General features: G+C 34.4%; 1 protein-coding gene across 1 annotated transcript in view; it reads left to right on the top strand.

The window, feature by feature from the left end:
* Window positions 1–16,227, top strand: part of FBXL13 (F-box and leucine rich repeat protein 13) — a 247,639-nt gene that overhangs the window by 156,171 nt on the left and 75,241 nt on the right. Inside the window, exons 9-13 of the mRNA XM_031938696.1 lie at window positions 3,192–3,290; window positions 8,126–8,243; window positions 8,332–8,494; window positions 11,211–11,330; window positions 13,838–13,964. Of these exons, the coding sequence (XP_031794556.1) occupies window positions 3,192–3,290; window positions 8,126–8,243; window positions 8,332–8,494; window positions 11,211–11,330; window positions 13,838–13,964 (627 nt within the window). The remainder of the gene's footprint in view (window positions 1–3,191; window positions 3,291–8,125; window positions 8,244–8,331; window positions 8,495–11,210; window positions 11,331–13,837; window positions 13,965–16,227) is intronic.

The following is a 16,227-nucleotide window of genomic DNA, read 5'->3' as shown; positions in this document are numbered from 1 at the left end:
ATCTACTGTATGAAAAGTGCATATAATGACAAAAATGAAACAGTCCCCAACCTCAAGGATCATACATTCTACTTAGACAGTGTGTATCTATGTAAATATATAGTATGCATGCAAAATAAATACTAGGTAATGTTTGGAGGGAGAGCACTCAGACCTGGCATGGGGGAGATTAGGAACATCTTTATGTATAATGTCATTTAACTAAAGTTATTAAACTAAGTCTTAAAGGAATTAAGGTATTCTAAGAAACAGAGGTGAGGACAGAGTACATTCCAGGCATAGAGAACAGGGTGCAGAGAATGAGTGGGATGGAGGAATAGCAATAAAACCATTTTAATTGGACAATAGAGTAAGATAAAGAGAATAATGTGTGGCCAGGCTGGAAATATAGGTTGAGGTTCAGAGTGTGAAAAGTTTTATATGCCAAACAGAGAGCATGAGACATAATATGATAAAGTATGGGAATAGTGCTTGATATGGAGTTAGGAAGACCTATCTTTGAATATAGCCTCTTTTACTTAATAGTTGTCACTCAACATCCCTGAGCCTTAGTTTGCTTATCTGTCAAATTTACCTCATAGGGTGGCTGTGAAAATTAAATGAGATGATATGCTACCACTTTGTAACCTTAAAATTCAATATCAATGTCAACTGTAATTATTTTATGGTATTAAGGGTGACCAACAGATTTCTTGTTTCCAGATGATGTAGATGTGCTCTTAAATACATGCAGTTGATTTGGATTATGAGAGGGTGATATTGCCCTTTCTCCCTTTCCCCGAGGTGGTACTGCTTGGGTTCTTAAAATTGTATCAGAACACAATTTCAGGCAAGTTCTATCATGGTAATAAAGATTTTGTGTATGACCCTGGCAACAGACTATGCCCACTTTCTGAGGACTAGCCTAGTCTGGAAAGATAATGCCTCCTTGTACAATAGTATTTAAAAAATTTTAGAATGTTTCCATACATTGTGCCTTTATGAAAGTGCAACATCATTTTGTTAGATACCATTCATTTCATTTAAGGCATAGTTAGGTAACTTGCCCATGCTCACAGAACAAGTCAATAGCAAAGTAGGATCTTTTATTGTAACTTAGGCATCTCTCCTACTAGGCCATATTCCCTTCAGAACATAAAAACATTTTGGAAATGGGTTTTAAGACCATTCTTAAAAGTACAACAAAACCACCTGATTCCTCAGTTTTGGATTCATATGAATTTTTTCCTCTAGAAATGGAGAAAGCTCAGTTACAATGCATTGAGATCATAGAGTTCAATTTACAACCGAAAATATGACAGCAACTGTGGAAAAATTTTCTAAATTTAGATTATAATTTAACTGTTGGACTTTTAATAATTCTGAGATGTCATAAAAATTAGAAGGCAAGAAAAGAAAAGAATGTAATATTGAAATATATTTTAAAATAAGTTAGTATTGATTAGACATGGTCTTATACATTGCAATATTTTTATTTAAAAAAATAAGGTTATACCAGCTGCCAATTATTTAATATTAATCCATTACAATAAATTACATATCAAGACCAATAAATGTTAAAAAATAATTAAGCATTAGAAGGACACATAAAAATAGTAATCAATATCTCAAAGGATCACAGATTCATAGATTTAGAACTGGAAAAATGACCTTTGAGTTTATTGACCCCAACCATTGTTTATGCTGATGATAAAACTTGGCGAGGCCTAGAAATTTTAAGCATAGTGCTTAATAGGCAATTTTATAAATGGACTTTTCTTTTTCCTTTTCCTCTTCTCTTTTCCACAGTCCCAAAACTTATGTTTGAACCCAAATTTCCTGATTGCAGTTCAAAAATAGTCTTCACTATACTATATTTTCTCTTGGGAGGAGGGGATCATTTCTGGAGTTTGATATTCAGGAAAGATTTTATGGAGAAGTTGTCAGTTAAGATAGTGTAAAAAAATAGCTCTCCTTTTGTTCTCCTCTATGTCTTCAAAACTTGATGTTTTTCTCCCCTAATCCCAAAGTTTGCTGTATCAAAGCACTGAGAAATTATGTAGTGGAGGGCATCTCCCTTGCCTTTGGTCTCTTTATTTGCTGAGTGAGTTGCCTCAGGAAAGGGGGTGAACTTGTTTCCCCATCATTGAAGTTGGATGCTCAACACCTGATGTTTCATTGATTGCATTTCTACTTCTACTATCCTCATACAAGGAGGCAGTACAGTATAACAGAAAGATTGCTAGACTCAGGAGAAAACTGAATTTGAATCTCATTTCTGATACTTACCAGGTGTGTGATCATTTTCAGGTCATTTCCTTAACTTCTCTGTACTTGGGAGCATTGGTTCAGCCCAATGGCCACATACTCAACCACAGTTAGAAATACTTTTATCTAAAGTACCAATAAAAGAAAATTGATACTTTGACTTAAAATATCATTCTTGACATAGAGATGACATGAATGTTTGACAAAATCAGGTAGCAATTCATTCTTCAGAAGAAGTAAAGAATGATCCATAAATCCATAAATCTTACTATGGTCATAGTCAGTCATTTGGTTATGTTTTGTTTTTTTAAGATAAAAAGAGCATAATATTCTCAAAATAATAGTTTAATTCAGACAGGTTTTGTGGGACTGAGTTGGTGCTTTGCAAATCTGTTCAATGAATGAATGAAGTGATTTCCTTGATAATATTTTGATTTTTTTTATCCTTCATTTTGACTTAGTAACATTTTAGTATCATAAAAGCTTAATAAAATCCTGATTATATCTTTGTGAAAATATATATGCATATCTATATATGTATATATATGTACACACAAAAGCATATAATACAGGGTGTCCCAAAATTTTTGGTTCAGTTTAAAAACTGAAACAATTAAAACATTATATGTATGTTTATATGCATGTATGCAGATATATACACAGGTATCCACTATTTTCCATAAACGTGGATAACTGAGATCTGATTATGTCAGTATTTTTGAGGAAAGAGTGACGTTTTTTCAAGAAAAGGAAATACATGGGATTATCCCTTTTCTACATTTTTTTATAGAATCAACTGCAATTTTGTAGAAACCCTTACTTATTAGGTCTGCCTCATAATCCTTTTTTGCTGCTGTCTTAAAGTTTCATTAAATGTTATGTTAATGTGTTCACTCAATAAAATCAACATTCTGTCTCTCTCTTTTTTTATTTTTTACATTTAGATTTCAGTTCAAGGCTTCAAGGATATTGCAAGCAGCTGCACTGGAATAAAGCACTTGGTCATCAATGATATGCCAACTCTGACGGATAATTGTATAAAAGTAGGTCTCTGAAAAGCAAATTTTCTTTAGAATCAGAATCTGAGATAAGCAATGATGATGATAATTAGCATTTAATGGCTCTGAAAGGTTCACAAAGTGCTTTATGTTATCTTACTCCATCCTCACAACAACTCTAGGAAGTAGGTGCTTTTATCATTCCCATTGGAAACTTGAAAACACTGAGACATAGAAAGATTGCTTGATTTGCCGGGAGTTATACTGCTAGTCAGTGTTTGAGGCAGGAGTCAAATTCATATCTCCATACTTCAAGTGCTTCAGTATTCTATGTGCTGTGCCACTTAGCTGCCTGTGTGTTTTTCTAACGATTTCAGATATAACATCAAAGGTATGTACTGTGTATATACTAAAGTATAAGGAGACAATAAAAAGTTACATATATACATGTATTTATGTATGTATTATATACTCATAAAAATGTATTTGCTAGTACAATTAAGAATTTTTTTCCTTAGCCTGATAGTTAAAATGTCTAGCTTTTAAATGTCATGGCAATCTCTGTTTTGTTGTTTTGGCCAGGTCACAGGGTGCTGGCGGGGGTCCCCGGTACAACCTCTGGTTTGTGCTAGGGAGGCAATTTAAGTATGGCTTTTTTTGTTTAGCTTAGTTTTTTGGTTATTGCTGAGGGAATCTTTGTCCTGAAGTCAGGGCTGGGTGCAGATTTAGTTTGGCTTCTATCTTTGTGATTGCCCAGAAGCATCTTTGGTCTTATGAAGAATTGCTTAGCAGTATCTGCTGTGTGGTCAGGACGCATGAAGTGTTCGGAAAGGACTTTGACCCAATGTCCCAAGATGGATGGAGGATAAATTGATTCTTTTGGCCAAGAGTCTGAAGACTAGTGATGGTGGGACTACAGTCTTAACCCAGTAATAGCACAGCTGTGGCTATCACCCAATATCTGGGACATGGTGAATATGCAGTTGTAGCCCTTGTGCTGATTGGGATGTGGTTATGTTACAGTCTGGGAACCACCCTAGCAATCAGGCTTCCTAATAGTGAAGCCATTGCTTTAGGGTAAAGGTCAGAATTTGATCTCAAGGTTTGAGGCTTGATCCCGTTGACTGTATCTGATATTCTCAAAGCTGGAGCTCTGAACCAGTGCTTAGGATGATGTTCTGGCCCAGTTCTAGCTTGTTATAGACGTGTCCTTTGCAAAGCTTCATCCAGTTAGCTGGAGGTGGGGGCTGGGACAGGGTGTGTCCCTGGTCTGGTAGTCAGGACATATGGAGGTCAAACATATAATTGAGGCCTTGAGTTCTGTGAATGATGGAATCTTAGCCCAGTGGTCCGGAAATAGGTTGTTGGCTGGGGTGTCTGTCACTCTGCAAGAGTTACACAGCTTTATGAAACTTTGGTTGGGATCTCAGAGATACCAAGAGCACACTGAGGTTGAGGCCCCATGGTGACATAAAATGTTATTTAGGAGATGTGAAAGGCACAGGAGTTACCTGGGCCCTGCAGCTGGGCAAGGTAAAGGAAAGGAGATGGGCGTGGAATAGTTTTTTCTGTGTAGTCATGGTTTATCTCTGCCCTTCTCCATAGTTAAAAATGGGGAATGGCAGAGTCATTGCCAGTCAGAATTAGGATAATAATGTGAAGCACAGGGAGGACCCCATTTGGGGGCCTCAAAGGGCGATGTTTTGGCCTTGCAGTTGAAGCAGGGCATTTGCCTTGTGTTGGTCTTGTTGCCAAGATAGTCCCTATTCTCAAATAGCTCACAGTCTAACAGGCAAGACTACAAGCAAACAACTATATGTAAATAAAATCTGTAGAAGACAAATGGGGAGGAGTCACAGAAGGGAGGCTTCTTATAGAAAATGAGATTTCATAAGAGCTATTCCCCAAATGACAGATGATCAAAAGATATGAACAGCCAAAGAGCTATAAGATCTTGCAAATTATTTGACCTAACAATACCACTACTAAGCCAAAAGAGATAAAATCCAAAAGATATTTTTAAAAAGGAAAATAACCTATGTGTACAAAAATATAGCAGCTGAATAAATTGTGGTATATGATTATGATGGAATGTTATTGTTCTATAAGAAATGATGAGCAAGATGCTCAGAAAAACCTGGAAAGTACTCCATCAGCTCAAGCAAATTGAAATGTACTGTGTTCATAATAATAACTGAGTTGTGGAATGATCAGCTGTGAATGATTTTGATGTTCTCAGCAATTTAATAATCCAAGACAACTCTGAAAGACTTAAGATGAAAAATGCGATCCATATCCAGAAAAAGATTGTGTCTGAATATAGACTGAAACATACTTTTTGTTTTGTTTTTTTCCCTGAGGGTTTTTTTTGGGGGGCAGGGGGAGAAATTGTTTTCTTTTGTAATGTCTTACATATCTTCACATTTGCCTTCTCAATGGGGAGGGGGGAATGTGGGGAGGAAAGGAGAGAATCTGGAACTCAAAGTTTTAAAAGTAAATTCAAAAAATTGTTTTATATATAATTGGGAAAATAAAAAATATTAAGAAGTAAGAAAAAAATTTAAATATGAAAAAAGTGAGATTTTTAAGTAGTACTTGAAAGAAGTCAGTGAAGCCAGGAGGCAGAGATGAGAAGGAAGAGAATTTCAGACATGGAAAATAGTAAAAATGCCCACATGGGGAATTGAAGAGTGGATTACAGAGTACTTGGAAGGGTGTAAAGTGTAAGAAGACTGGAAAGGTTAGAAAAAGTGTTTTTCATTCATTCATTCATTTTTACAAATCATTATGTTCAGTATTTTGTTGATATATCTCTTTATTAATGAAAGGACTTAACCCTAAGTGATGTCAAACTTGGATAGAAACAGATTCTTGCCAGCTACATATTGACTTAGAAAACTATAAAGTAGTTTATGTTGTACTATGTTTTTATTTATTTTGTTATTTTTCTATGATATTTTAATCTGGTTCATTCCACACAAGTTTTGTGGGCCATCAGTTTGACACTTCTGGTCTGGTCAATTCTCTTAAGTTCCTAAGTTATAGAGAAGGTAGAGTAACCTCACCTTATACCAGTGAAATCTCAATTTCCCCTCCTCATAGTGCCTTACCTCAGAAATTACTTTTCCTTTATATTGTTTATATCTAACATTTCATTTCGTAAACTATTTCATAAAATTTCATTTTTCATTTCATAAATTTTCATAACATTTCATTTAATAATTTCATAAGTTTCATAAAATTTCATTTCATAAAGACATTTCATAAAATAAATGTATGTTAATTGACTTCCTTCTTTAGAGCTAATTGTGTAAGTTTTGATAATTTTGTTGGTACACATCAATTATTTGCTGGTGTAGATAGGTGGTAAACAGGGCTCAATCTATAGATAGGTGTATGTATTACATGTATTATATGGATATATCCATATACACATAGATGTGTATATACAAACTTGTAAACATCTAATTTCTTTGTGTCCTTGAAACCCCTGTGAAATTTTTCCATTGCTCTTTAGCAATGGAGAACTTTTGTTTTATGGTGTAATTCAAACACAAAGTTTTTGTATATAAAAGTAGCCTGGAGCAGGGCGTTGTTCAAAATAGATGGTAGTACGTGCCAAATGTGGCAATTTTTCTTGGTACTCCCTTTTCTCATGACTTTTTATACACTTAGGACATGACTACTTAGGCCATTCCCTGCCCCCCTCCCCAGTCATTCAATAATAAGTACATTAAATTAACATTTATATGGAACTTGATGTTCTTTCCTCTGACATTAGTGAACTTTATAGAAAATTTGACCTATGTTATTATTTAAGAAAAAAATAGTAAAAATATTTGAAGACTGTAACTAGTGAATGAACTGAGATAGATTTTATTTAAATCACTAGGTAAGAAAACTCATTTGATAGATATAAATATATATATAAATCTTTAAAACTGATAGGTTTTTGCAATAAATCTTTGAGTAATTTTTAAAATTTTAGCATAACATTGAGAAGTTTAATTTATTTAGGTAAAGTTGTTTATTTTTAGAGATGAGCTATCTCCAATTCAACCATTATATTTTTGTCTTGTAGTAGTAATATAGCTGTCATCAAAGCTAGTAATTTAAATATTACCAAGGAAGAAGTTCAAATATTTTGTATGTTTAAATCATTACATGTATATTTTAATTAAACATTCACTTTGGGATTTTTATTATGAAATGTGGGTTAAAATAAAAACTTGACCAAGATAACAGAGAATATTTTGGGTTTTATAGTGAACTCATCCTTCACTTTCTTTTTTCTATCTACTTCTGGATCGGGGGTAGGGGGAAGAAAGGGCATTTTCCCACTTTAATTTTCAACGAACTTCTCAGTTTAGAATGGATTAACCCAAAAGAAGAGACTATGAATTTTGTACTTACAAGAAAAACTGTTAAAAATTGAGTTTTCACTTCATTAGCATCTCAGGAATTCAGGTGTTTTAAGTGACTATAACAGTTCGTTAGCTTTCTTTGAAAAGTTTATCAGTCAAATATATTTCTTGGATAGTTTGTTTTTGCCCTGATATTTCTTATAATTGATATTATGGAAAAGTTATTGTTAAAAAACTGCAATAGACGACTTTTTTCATCTGGTAAGGACTGATCACATTGGAGAGCAGACTGTAGGACTTAGATTAGAATCCCAGCTCTACCCTTTACTCCCTGTGTGTGCAAGTATTCTATGGGCTGTGGTTTCCTCAGCTTTAAAGTAAGTGGGTTAGACTTTGATATGCCCTCCAAAGTTTCTTTTCCTGCTCTCAGTGTATGAAAGGCTTAGTTCTATATTTGTTCTGGAGTCCAGAGTTTGTTCTGATCATCTTTTTTTTTTTTTTTTCCTATTCTTAAAGGCTTTGGTTGAAAGATGCAAAAGCATTACATCTGTAATATTCATTGGTTCACCACATCTCTCTGACACTGCTTTTAAATATCTTACTGACTGTTCACTTAACAAGGTTCGAGTTGAAGGTCAGTGATATTGTTAAACTATTCCATCACTATTTTTGATCTTGACTATTAATGCCTATTAATGTCTTTGGGGTTTGTGTTTTAACAGGGAATAATCGGATCACAGACTTAACTTTTAAACTTATGGATAAACATTACGGAGATCTCAGCCATATTTACATGACTGATTGTGAACGGATTACTGATGTCAGCCTTAAGTCAATTGCTAATTTGAAGAATCTTGTTGTATTGAATTTAGCCAATTGTATAAGGTAATCTGATATTTAATGAACCAACCATTTTAACAAAAATATTTAATCAATAATGTTGTGGTTAGATGTTTAAGCCATTGCCAAGAGAATTGGAGTGGTCCACTGAACCTAGGTGATTCTGAGATACATAGTATCTTGATTCTTCAGTTTTCTTGTTAATAAAATTTATTATTTTGTACAGTTGAATGAAACATTTTGGACTACTTATAAGAAAGTCTATAAAATCATTCTGTTTGTAAGTCAAACCCCAACCCTGTTAGAAGGATGTTCTAATTACTTTTTAAATTCTTTTGGTTTTCTAGCATTTTATTGAATATATCTTTTATGGCAAGTCCAAAGCATCAATCTAGAAAGAAGGCAGTGGTATATAACACCATTCCCCATATAACATTAATAATTGAGTCAATTAAATAATTTTAATTCTATTAGAATTGATGAAACACATGTAAAAGACTTTCTATAAAGAAAGTGAGGATATAGTCTTTATTCTCTTGTTCTAGGAATATCTTCCTCTGCATTTGACTAGTTCTGTAATCCCTTGTGGGAAGGAGAAGAATGTAGGTATTAGAATGTGTTAGAGAAATGAAAGTAGGCAGAGATCCTCTTTGGCTTCTCCTCAGATTTTAATCCTCTTGCTGCCTGCCAGGTTTCTCTATTTCTTCAATATTCCATCTACCTATTCTGGATGTTTATATTTCTTCCTCTGCCTTCATTCCTTTGGTGCCCTATGCCCTAAAGCTTCTCACTTGTAGCACTTTATCCCAGGCTTGCCGTCTGTAGATATTACAGTGTTTCATAGTTAAAACCCTGTGTCTCTTACCATGCATCCAAGACTCATATTCTCTCAGTTTCCTATTCCTATTTTTGCCAAGGCAAGTGATCTAGTAGTCATTTATACTTTGGTATGAATTTTTTTAATAGTGTTATGTCTCAGGGATATCTATATTCATTGCATAAAACGGAATGAACATCTGCTTTGTGCTAGGCACTGAGACATACTATATTAAAAAAAAAAAAGTAGATACAGTTCTTTTCCTTAGGGAATTTGAAATCTCACTCAACAAACAGTATTCCAAAGTTTATCTGTGATTTGACTGTTTGGAACTCAGTGTATTTTCCCATAGAATTAGCATTTAGGACCAGAGGCCTAAGACATAAATTGATGTATAGTGCTAATAGTTTGTGACCTTGTCATGAGTTATCTGTCATTATTTAATGAGAAAATGCATTTTGAGTAATGAACACTCATTAATAGTGAATCCCTTAGCATTGATGAGAATGGGTGTGAGAAAGGGTGTATTATCTTACGCTTCTTCTATGTCAACATTAAAAAAAAAACTTTTCAGAATATCTGTATTTTACTTCAGAGGAGTCATCTCTTTGGATCAATCATTTTCCAGAGCTTTTTAAAGAGGAGATAAAAAATAATTGTCTTAGTGGAGAATGATGAGGACAAGAGCTGCAGATTTTGATTCCTCTAGTGGCCATTTTTATGAACAAATTCTTTACCCTCCTTGAGACAGCACGGGGTTAAGTGACTCAGCCAGTATGTGTCAAGTGTCTAAGGCCAGGTTTGGTGCTCCATCCACTGTACCATAGAGTGGCCCTGACCAAGTTCTTTGTAAGTTGAATTGTTGTAGATTGTTCATTTATTTACTTTTTTCTAGTAACAATTTTGCCTTAGAAAGAAATAAATGATGGCAACTATAAATAGAAAGAGCAAATAAGGGGCCCCAAATAGCAACTTCTCTTCCTTTCCTTTCCATGATCTATTTCTCATTTTTGTGCATAGTGGCTTCTTGATTGACTTATTGTAATATGGGAAATGACTAAATGAAACAAAAAAATCCCACTTTTGACTCATCTAGTATTTGATAACATAGAGTCCCTTTTAGTATATTTGTATGCTTATTTTATCTGACTTTTAAGATAGTTTTGTGAAAGCATTTATTAAGTACTAAGCACTGGGGATACAAAAACAAACATCCTCACAGCCTTAGAAAGCTCCCATTTAATGGGAGAGTCCATATGCAAATAATTGTGTACTTACAAGTTATAAACAGAGTAAATTAGGAGTAATATCAGAGGAAAGTTAGTAGTATTAAGTGGGAATTGGAAAAGATCTCTTGTAAAAAGTGAGATTTTAAATCTGAAAGAAGCCAAGGGAATTAATAGACAGAGGAAAAGAGGAAGAATATTGCAGGTATGATGGCTAGCCAATGAAAATGCACATGAATGCATTGAAAATGGGGTGAAAGTATTTGAATGTGGCATAGTGATAGACCTTGTTTTTAATCTGAGAACCAGCCTAGCCACAGTCAGAAAGGCTTTTCATCAAAAGGTTGGCCACCTAGTGACTTTTTTTTAAAGTTTTAGTGATTCAAAAACTATCTAATAAGGGATGGAAAGGTTGCAATCTATATCAATAGGGAAGGAGTTCTCACACCCACGAAATTGTAGGATCCTAAACTAGAAGGGCCCTAGAAGCTTTCTACTTTTCAAATGAGGAATCCGAGACCCAAGGAAGGTGAATGACTTATGTCGAGTTGCAGATAGTAGGCAGTAGAAGGAGAATGTAAAATCATGTCTTCTGATTTTTTGAGTTAATGGTTTATTCCATTGTGCCAGCCTGTCTCTAATAATTAATAAAATGTTTACAATCTAGTATTTCACTTCATATAAAGCATATGTCAAGCAAATTTTTCCCTTCTTTCAGAATTGGTGATGTTGGCCTTCGGAGCTTTCTTGGTGGACCTTCAAGCTCAAAACTTAGAGAACTGAATTTAACTCATTGTGCTCAAATAAGTGATCTTTCCCTTGCAGAAATGGGAGAAAGGTATAGTAAAGAACTGTAGTGTTCTGTATTATTTTATCAAAATATTCAAAAATGGCCTGTTATATATATTTTTTACAATTTAGGAAAAAATGAGTAGACACCAAAAGAAAATCAGTCTTCATTGAAATTTAGGTTAAAAGTGGTCATGGAAGTTGTTGTACATCTCTGTGGAGCTAAAGCAGGTCACCAATTTTCTGTAAAAGAGGGTTTAATATGAGATGATATTGTAGAATATCTAGAAAAGAGGGCCATTTCACTATATTTTGAGGGCATAATGTTCTACTTGAACTTTATATTCTGCCCCTTTTGTCCATGTATAGAATGGGTGTAGAGGTCTCATGCCCATCATATATACAAGCATAATTGGCATGGAATTGAAGTACTGCTCAGGATGCTTTATCAAAGCTCTTAATTGGCCATGGAACTTTTTGGATTGCAGTGGTGGTGATGACAATGATCAGAAATTTAACAGCTATTAAAACACCAATTACTGTTTATAACTATTGTCTGTGGTCGTAGTGTTCTTATGTCTGACTCTTCTTGACCCCATTTGGAGTTTTCTTGGTAAAGGTATTGGACTTGCCATTTCTTTCTCCAGCTCATTTTTACAGATAAGGAAACAGGCAAATAGGATAAAGTGACTTGCTCAGAGTCACACAATTAGGAAGTGTATGAGGCTGGATTTGAACTCAGGAAGATGAGTCCTCCTGACTTCAGGTTTGACATTCTATCCACTGCATTACCTAGTTGCCCTATAAACAGTGTTACTTGTACCTATCTAGGAATATGTTTATTGTCAGCCTTTTCCTATACTTCAAACTTTTAAAATTGGGTAGATCATCATTATCATAACCACTACCATCTCACAGTTATATTTTCTTCCCAATAATCATATGAATTTAGTCATTTAAATATTGTTGTCCCAATTTCACAGTCCTTGGACTGCTTGGAGACCTTGTGTCTCATGCTCAGCACTATATGCTTAGTTATGGTTTTGGTGAACTGAGTGGAAAGGACAAAAAAGGGTAGGAAACTGTAGCTGATAGTGTTCAAGTGACCATTTAGTTGTATGGGTGGCAGCTAAGAGCAATATATATATTTTCTTATGATTTATTATACAGGTTTCAGACATACAGAATATGTGAGAAGACATGTTTTTCTTTCCAACAAAATGTTCTAATCCTTGCCAAAAGCTTGTGGACCTTAGAATGTAGTTCCTAGAGTCCAGCACATATATTACTAAAATTCATGGTCATGTAAGCCATTTTGTTTTCTATCTTGGATTTGGAGAACAGGTCTGCCTTTTTTTGTGACTTTTGTGACCCTGGACAATAAACAATTTCTCAGGCTCTTAGTTTCTCATCTGCTAAGAGAAAAAATTGGAATATGATCTTCTTTTTCTAAAGCTCCTTCCACTTCTAAAACTTATGATTCTATAACCTAATCTTGATCTATATGAGACTAAAGAACATATATGTGTGTGTGTGTGTGTGTGTGTGTGTGTGTGTGTGAGTTATTATTGCAAAAATCAGCAACATGATAGACTAGGAAACTAATTTTATTATATGTTCTTTGTGGTCAATAGATATCATATGTGGTATTAGGGACTTCTCCCATACAATCACACTGATCTCATTCCTTTCCTAGATTCCTTGCTCCCTCCAGGCTCATTCCTTTGTGCAGAATATAGGAGCTGAGACACTTGGCATTCATATATGGAATCTAAATGGATTCTTGCAATGTGGGCCTTCAACCACAGTACCACTGTTTAGGACATTCAGACTCATTGTGTCAAGTCTCTGAACACTTTCTAGCCTACAGAACCCTAACTTTACTTGATGCTGAATTTATTCCTCTGAGAACGTGCCTCCCTCCCTCCCTCTCTTGCTTCCTCTCTTCCCAGCATTCACACTCATGGCTCTTATTGCTTATCTCTCTCTCATAAGTATCTGGGACTCCCAAGCTCCTAAGACTAGCCTTCTCTCCTCAATCATACTGGCATTTTGTATATTTACTTCCACACTGATAGAAATTCTCAGTTCATTTTTCTTCCTTTATATACCCAGAGACTAGTTTTTACCACCAACTACATGAGAAAGTTTAAATGCTTTCTATATAAACTCAGGAAATAATTGGCAGGCGCTAGCAGGTCTGTTCCTTTGCAGTCTAGGACATACATCTATATCCCTTTTATGTAATAATTCCTGAATAACATATTATGGGTTTTTTTTCTTATGGGAAGAGCTGACAAAATATGAAAGTAAACATAAAATATAAAAATGCAAAAAACAAACGCTTCCCTCTTATTCATTTTCAAATTCCTGAGTTTTACATAATTTTCTGTTTTGTACAATATTTATTCAAAAATTGAATATGAATCAATTGAATATGAATATCAAAAATATGAAAAATTGAAACCTATCCATTTTTGCCAAACTTGGAAAAAAACTCTACTTTTAACACTGGTATAAAAATTAAAATTTTAATGTATTTTTTTTTTATTTTAGGTGTCGTAGTCTTACCTACTTGAATTTACGTAGTTGTACACAGTTGACTGATTGTGGGATTGAGTTCATTACCAAGCTTCCCAACTTGATTTCAATTGATCTTTCTGTAACAGCCATCACTGATGAGGTAAAAATGAAAAAAAAATTTGCTAAAAACTAAACTCAGGTCTTCAAAATTATTTCTCTATGTACCATATTAAACTCATAAATCACTGCTTTTAGAAAACTTTTAAAAATAGACATTTATTTGCTTTAAAAATTTGAATTAAAAGGGCAAGTTTAGTAACATTGTTTCTGGATTATTAAAACTTAATTTAGATTAATTAGAAGACATTTCTTTCAGGTAATCAAATGCTACATAATTCTCAAAAAATTTTCTAATGGACTAGAGTTGCATTATTATGTTCAGAAGTGATTCTTATAAACAGAATTGTGACTCAGAAGATGATAAGTTTGTTTATAAAGTACAGGAGATTAATAGGGGATGGACTGACTGACCTGTAAGGTTTAGGTGCACAATTCCTCAGTCTGTCAGGTGTGTATCACTCATCTTTATATTCTGCACACCTCTTCCCAAAATAAGATCTCTCATATCACGTGTATCTCCTGCCTCCTTTCTTTCTCTATAAATTATCTTATACAAGACTGTTCCAGGAAAAGTCATAAGATCATAATTCTGTCCTTCTACCAGCAATCCTTTTGGCATATAAAAATGCAATTGCTTGAGAGGTACTTTTGTATGACTCAGTGATGAAGTAGTGTCCTGCCCACTACTACTCCACGCCACCCTTTTTGATACCAGTAGTTACAAGCATTCTTCAGATTGTAGGATGCCAAGGTTCAGTGTGGATCATATTCAGTGCTTCCTTTTTAGGGTCAATGGGAATGGACTTCAGGAAATACCAGTTTGCATCTGATTCAACATCCTTCAATTAACATCCCTAGCTTGTTAAAGTTTAGGTTTATTTCTATATAGAAACAGTGTGCTATAAAACTACCTCAGACTCTATTTGATTCCAAAGTTTTGGTTCTAGAATTCTAGTGCTTTTTATTCCTCAATATAAAACTATACAAATTAAAGGAAGGGTTATCTTGAACAAACTAACATCTGTGTTGGAACTCTTCTTCAGAGTAGAAAAAAAAGAAATCTGGGAATGCTTTCTTTCCTTCCCCCACTGTCTTCCATAACTTGTCCTACCTCCATCCAGAATGGATTGAGAAACCCTAAGTGGAGCTCTCTCTCCCCCAAATTAGTTTCAATAATAAGGCTTTGGTATAATGTAGGTAAGTAGAAAATGTAGTCTAGTGGTCTCCCTTGAGATTAATTGTATTGGAAGACATAAACTCCCCAATTCCTTGGCAGTCAGTCTCTTGCAACTTTTGACACAAGCAGAAATGGAAGAAGAGAGACCTGTTATTGACTTTATGACACATATTTGTCATATCCCCCAAGCCTGGACCACAAGACAAATGAGTACAGGACTGAGGACTTGAGGGATATAATAGACAATATTCCTACTGCTTTGCTGTTCTACCAGCAAGATTTCTTTTTTAAAAAACTGCATCACTATCCATCTCTCCTAAAACACTAATGTTTCCCACAGAAACATTAGAATGGACCATCTTAAAGTCAGATCACAGATGCCTCCTTGAGATCAGAAAACAATGGAGGATGGAAACCAAAGAGAAAAACTAAAATATATATATAGATGTCAAGCAAGATTTAGGCTTAGAGGAACCAAAGTGCAGGGGCCAAAGGGTTACTCTGTTATGCTAGAGTAGAGCACACTCACTCATATGATTTAAGATTGCATCTGTTGAAAGGAATTAAACAGGTGGAAAATAAGGACAGATCTTGACACAAATGCTGAAAGCAAGGAAAAATGACACAAGGAACAAAAGAATTATTTAAAAGCAACAGCAGCAGCAGCAGCAGCAAGAAAAATAGAAACACTATAAATGAATAGAAATCTAAGACCATTTGTGGCAGGGGCAAATGCCATTATATACCTCTATAGTTTAGCAGGGCATTGCTTGTTTCGTAAAGCAAGACACAGTATATTTTTAGAAACTAAAAATGTTCTTGATCTCCTACTAAAAACTCTCAGAAAAAGAGTCTTCAAAAGAGAAAGCTAAGGTCATTTATTTAAAACATTTTATTCCTCTGTGATGTCAGCTGAATGAAGTATTGATACTCAAATACTCAGGTGAATCTTTGATTACCTCAATTTAGGAGTACCTTCTAACAATGAAAATTGAAATTCATGCATTATAATCAGAATATATTCGTTTATGTTTAGTGAATGGTTTGTGTATGCAACCTTTAAAAGGAAAAATGTTCTATTTATAGCTTAAGAATAGAAACAGTGTGCTTCAACATGGAAGTTGCC

This window comes from Sarcophilus harrisii, chromosome 5 (genome assembly GCF_902635505.1).
Source record: "Sarcophilus harrisii chromosome 5, mSarHar1.11, whole genome shotgun sequence".
Classification (NCBI taxonomy): Eukaryota; Metazoa; Chordata; class Mammalia; order Dasyuromorphia; family Dasyuridae; genus Sarcophilus; species Sarcophilus harrisii.
This window is presented reverse-complemented; position numbering and strand designations above follow the sequence as displayed.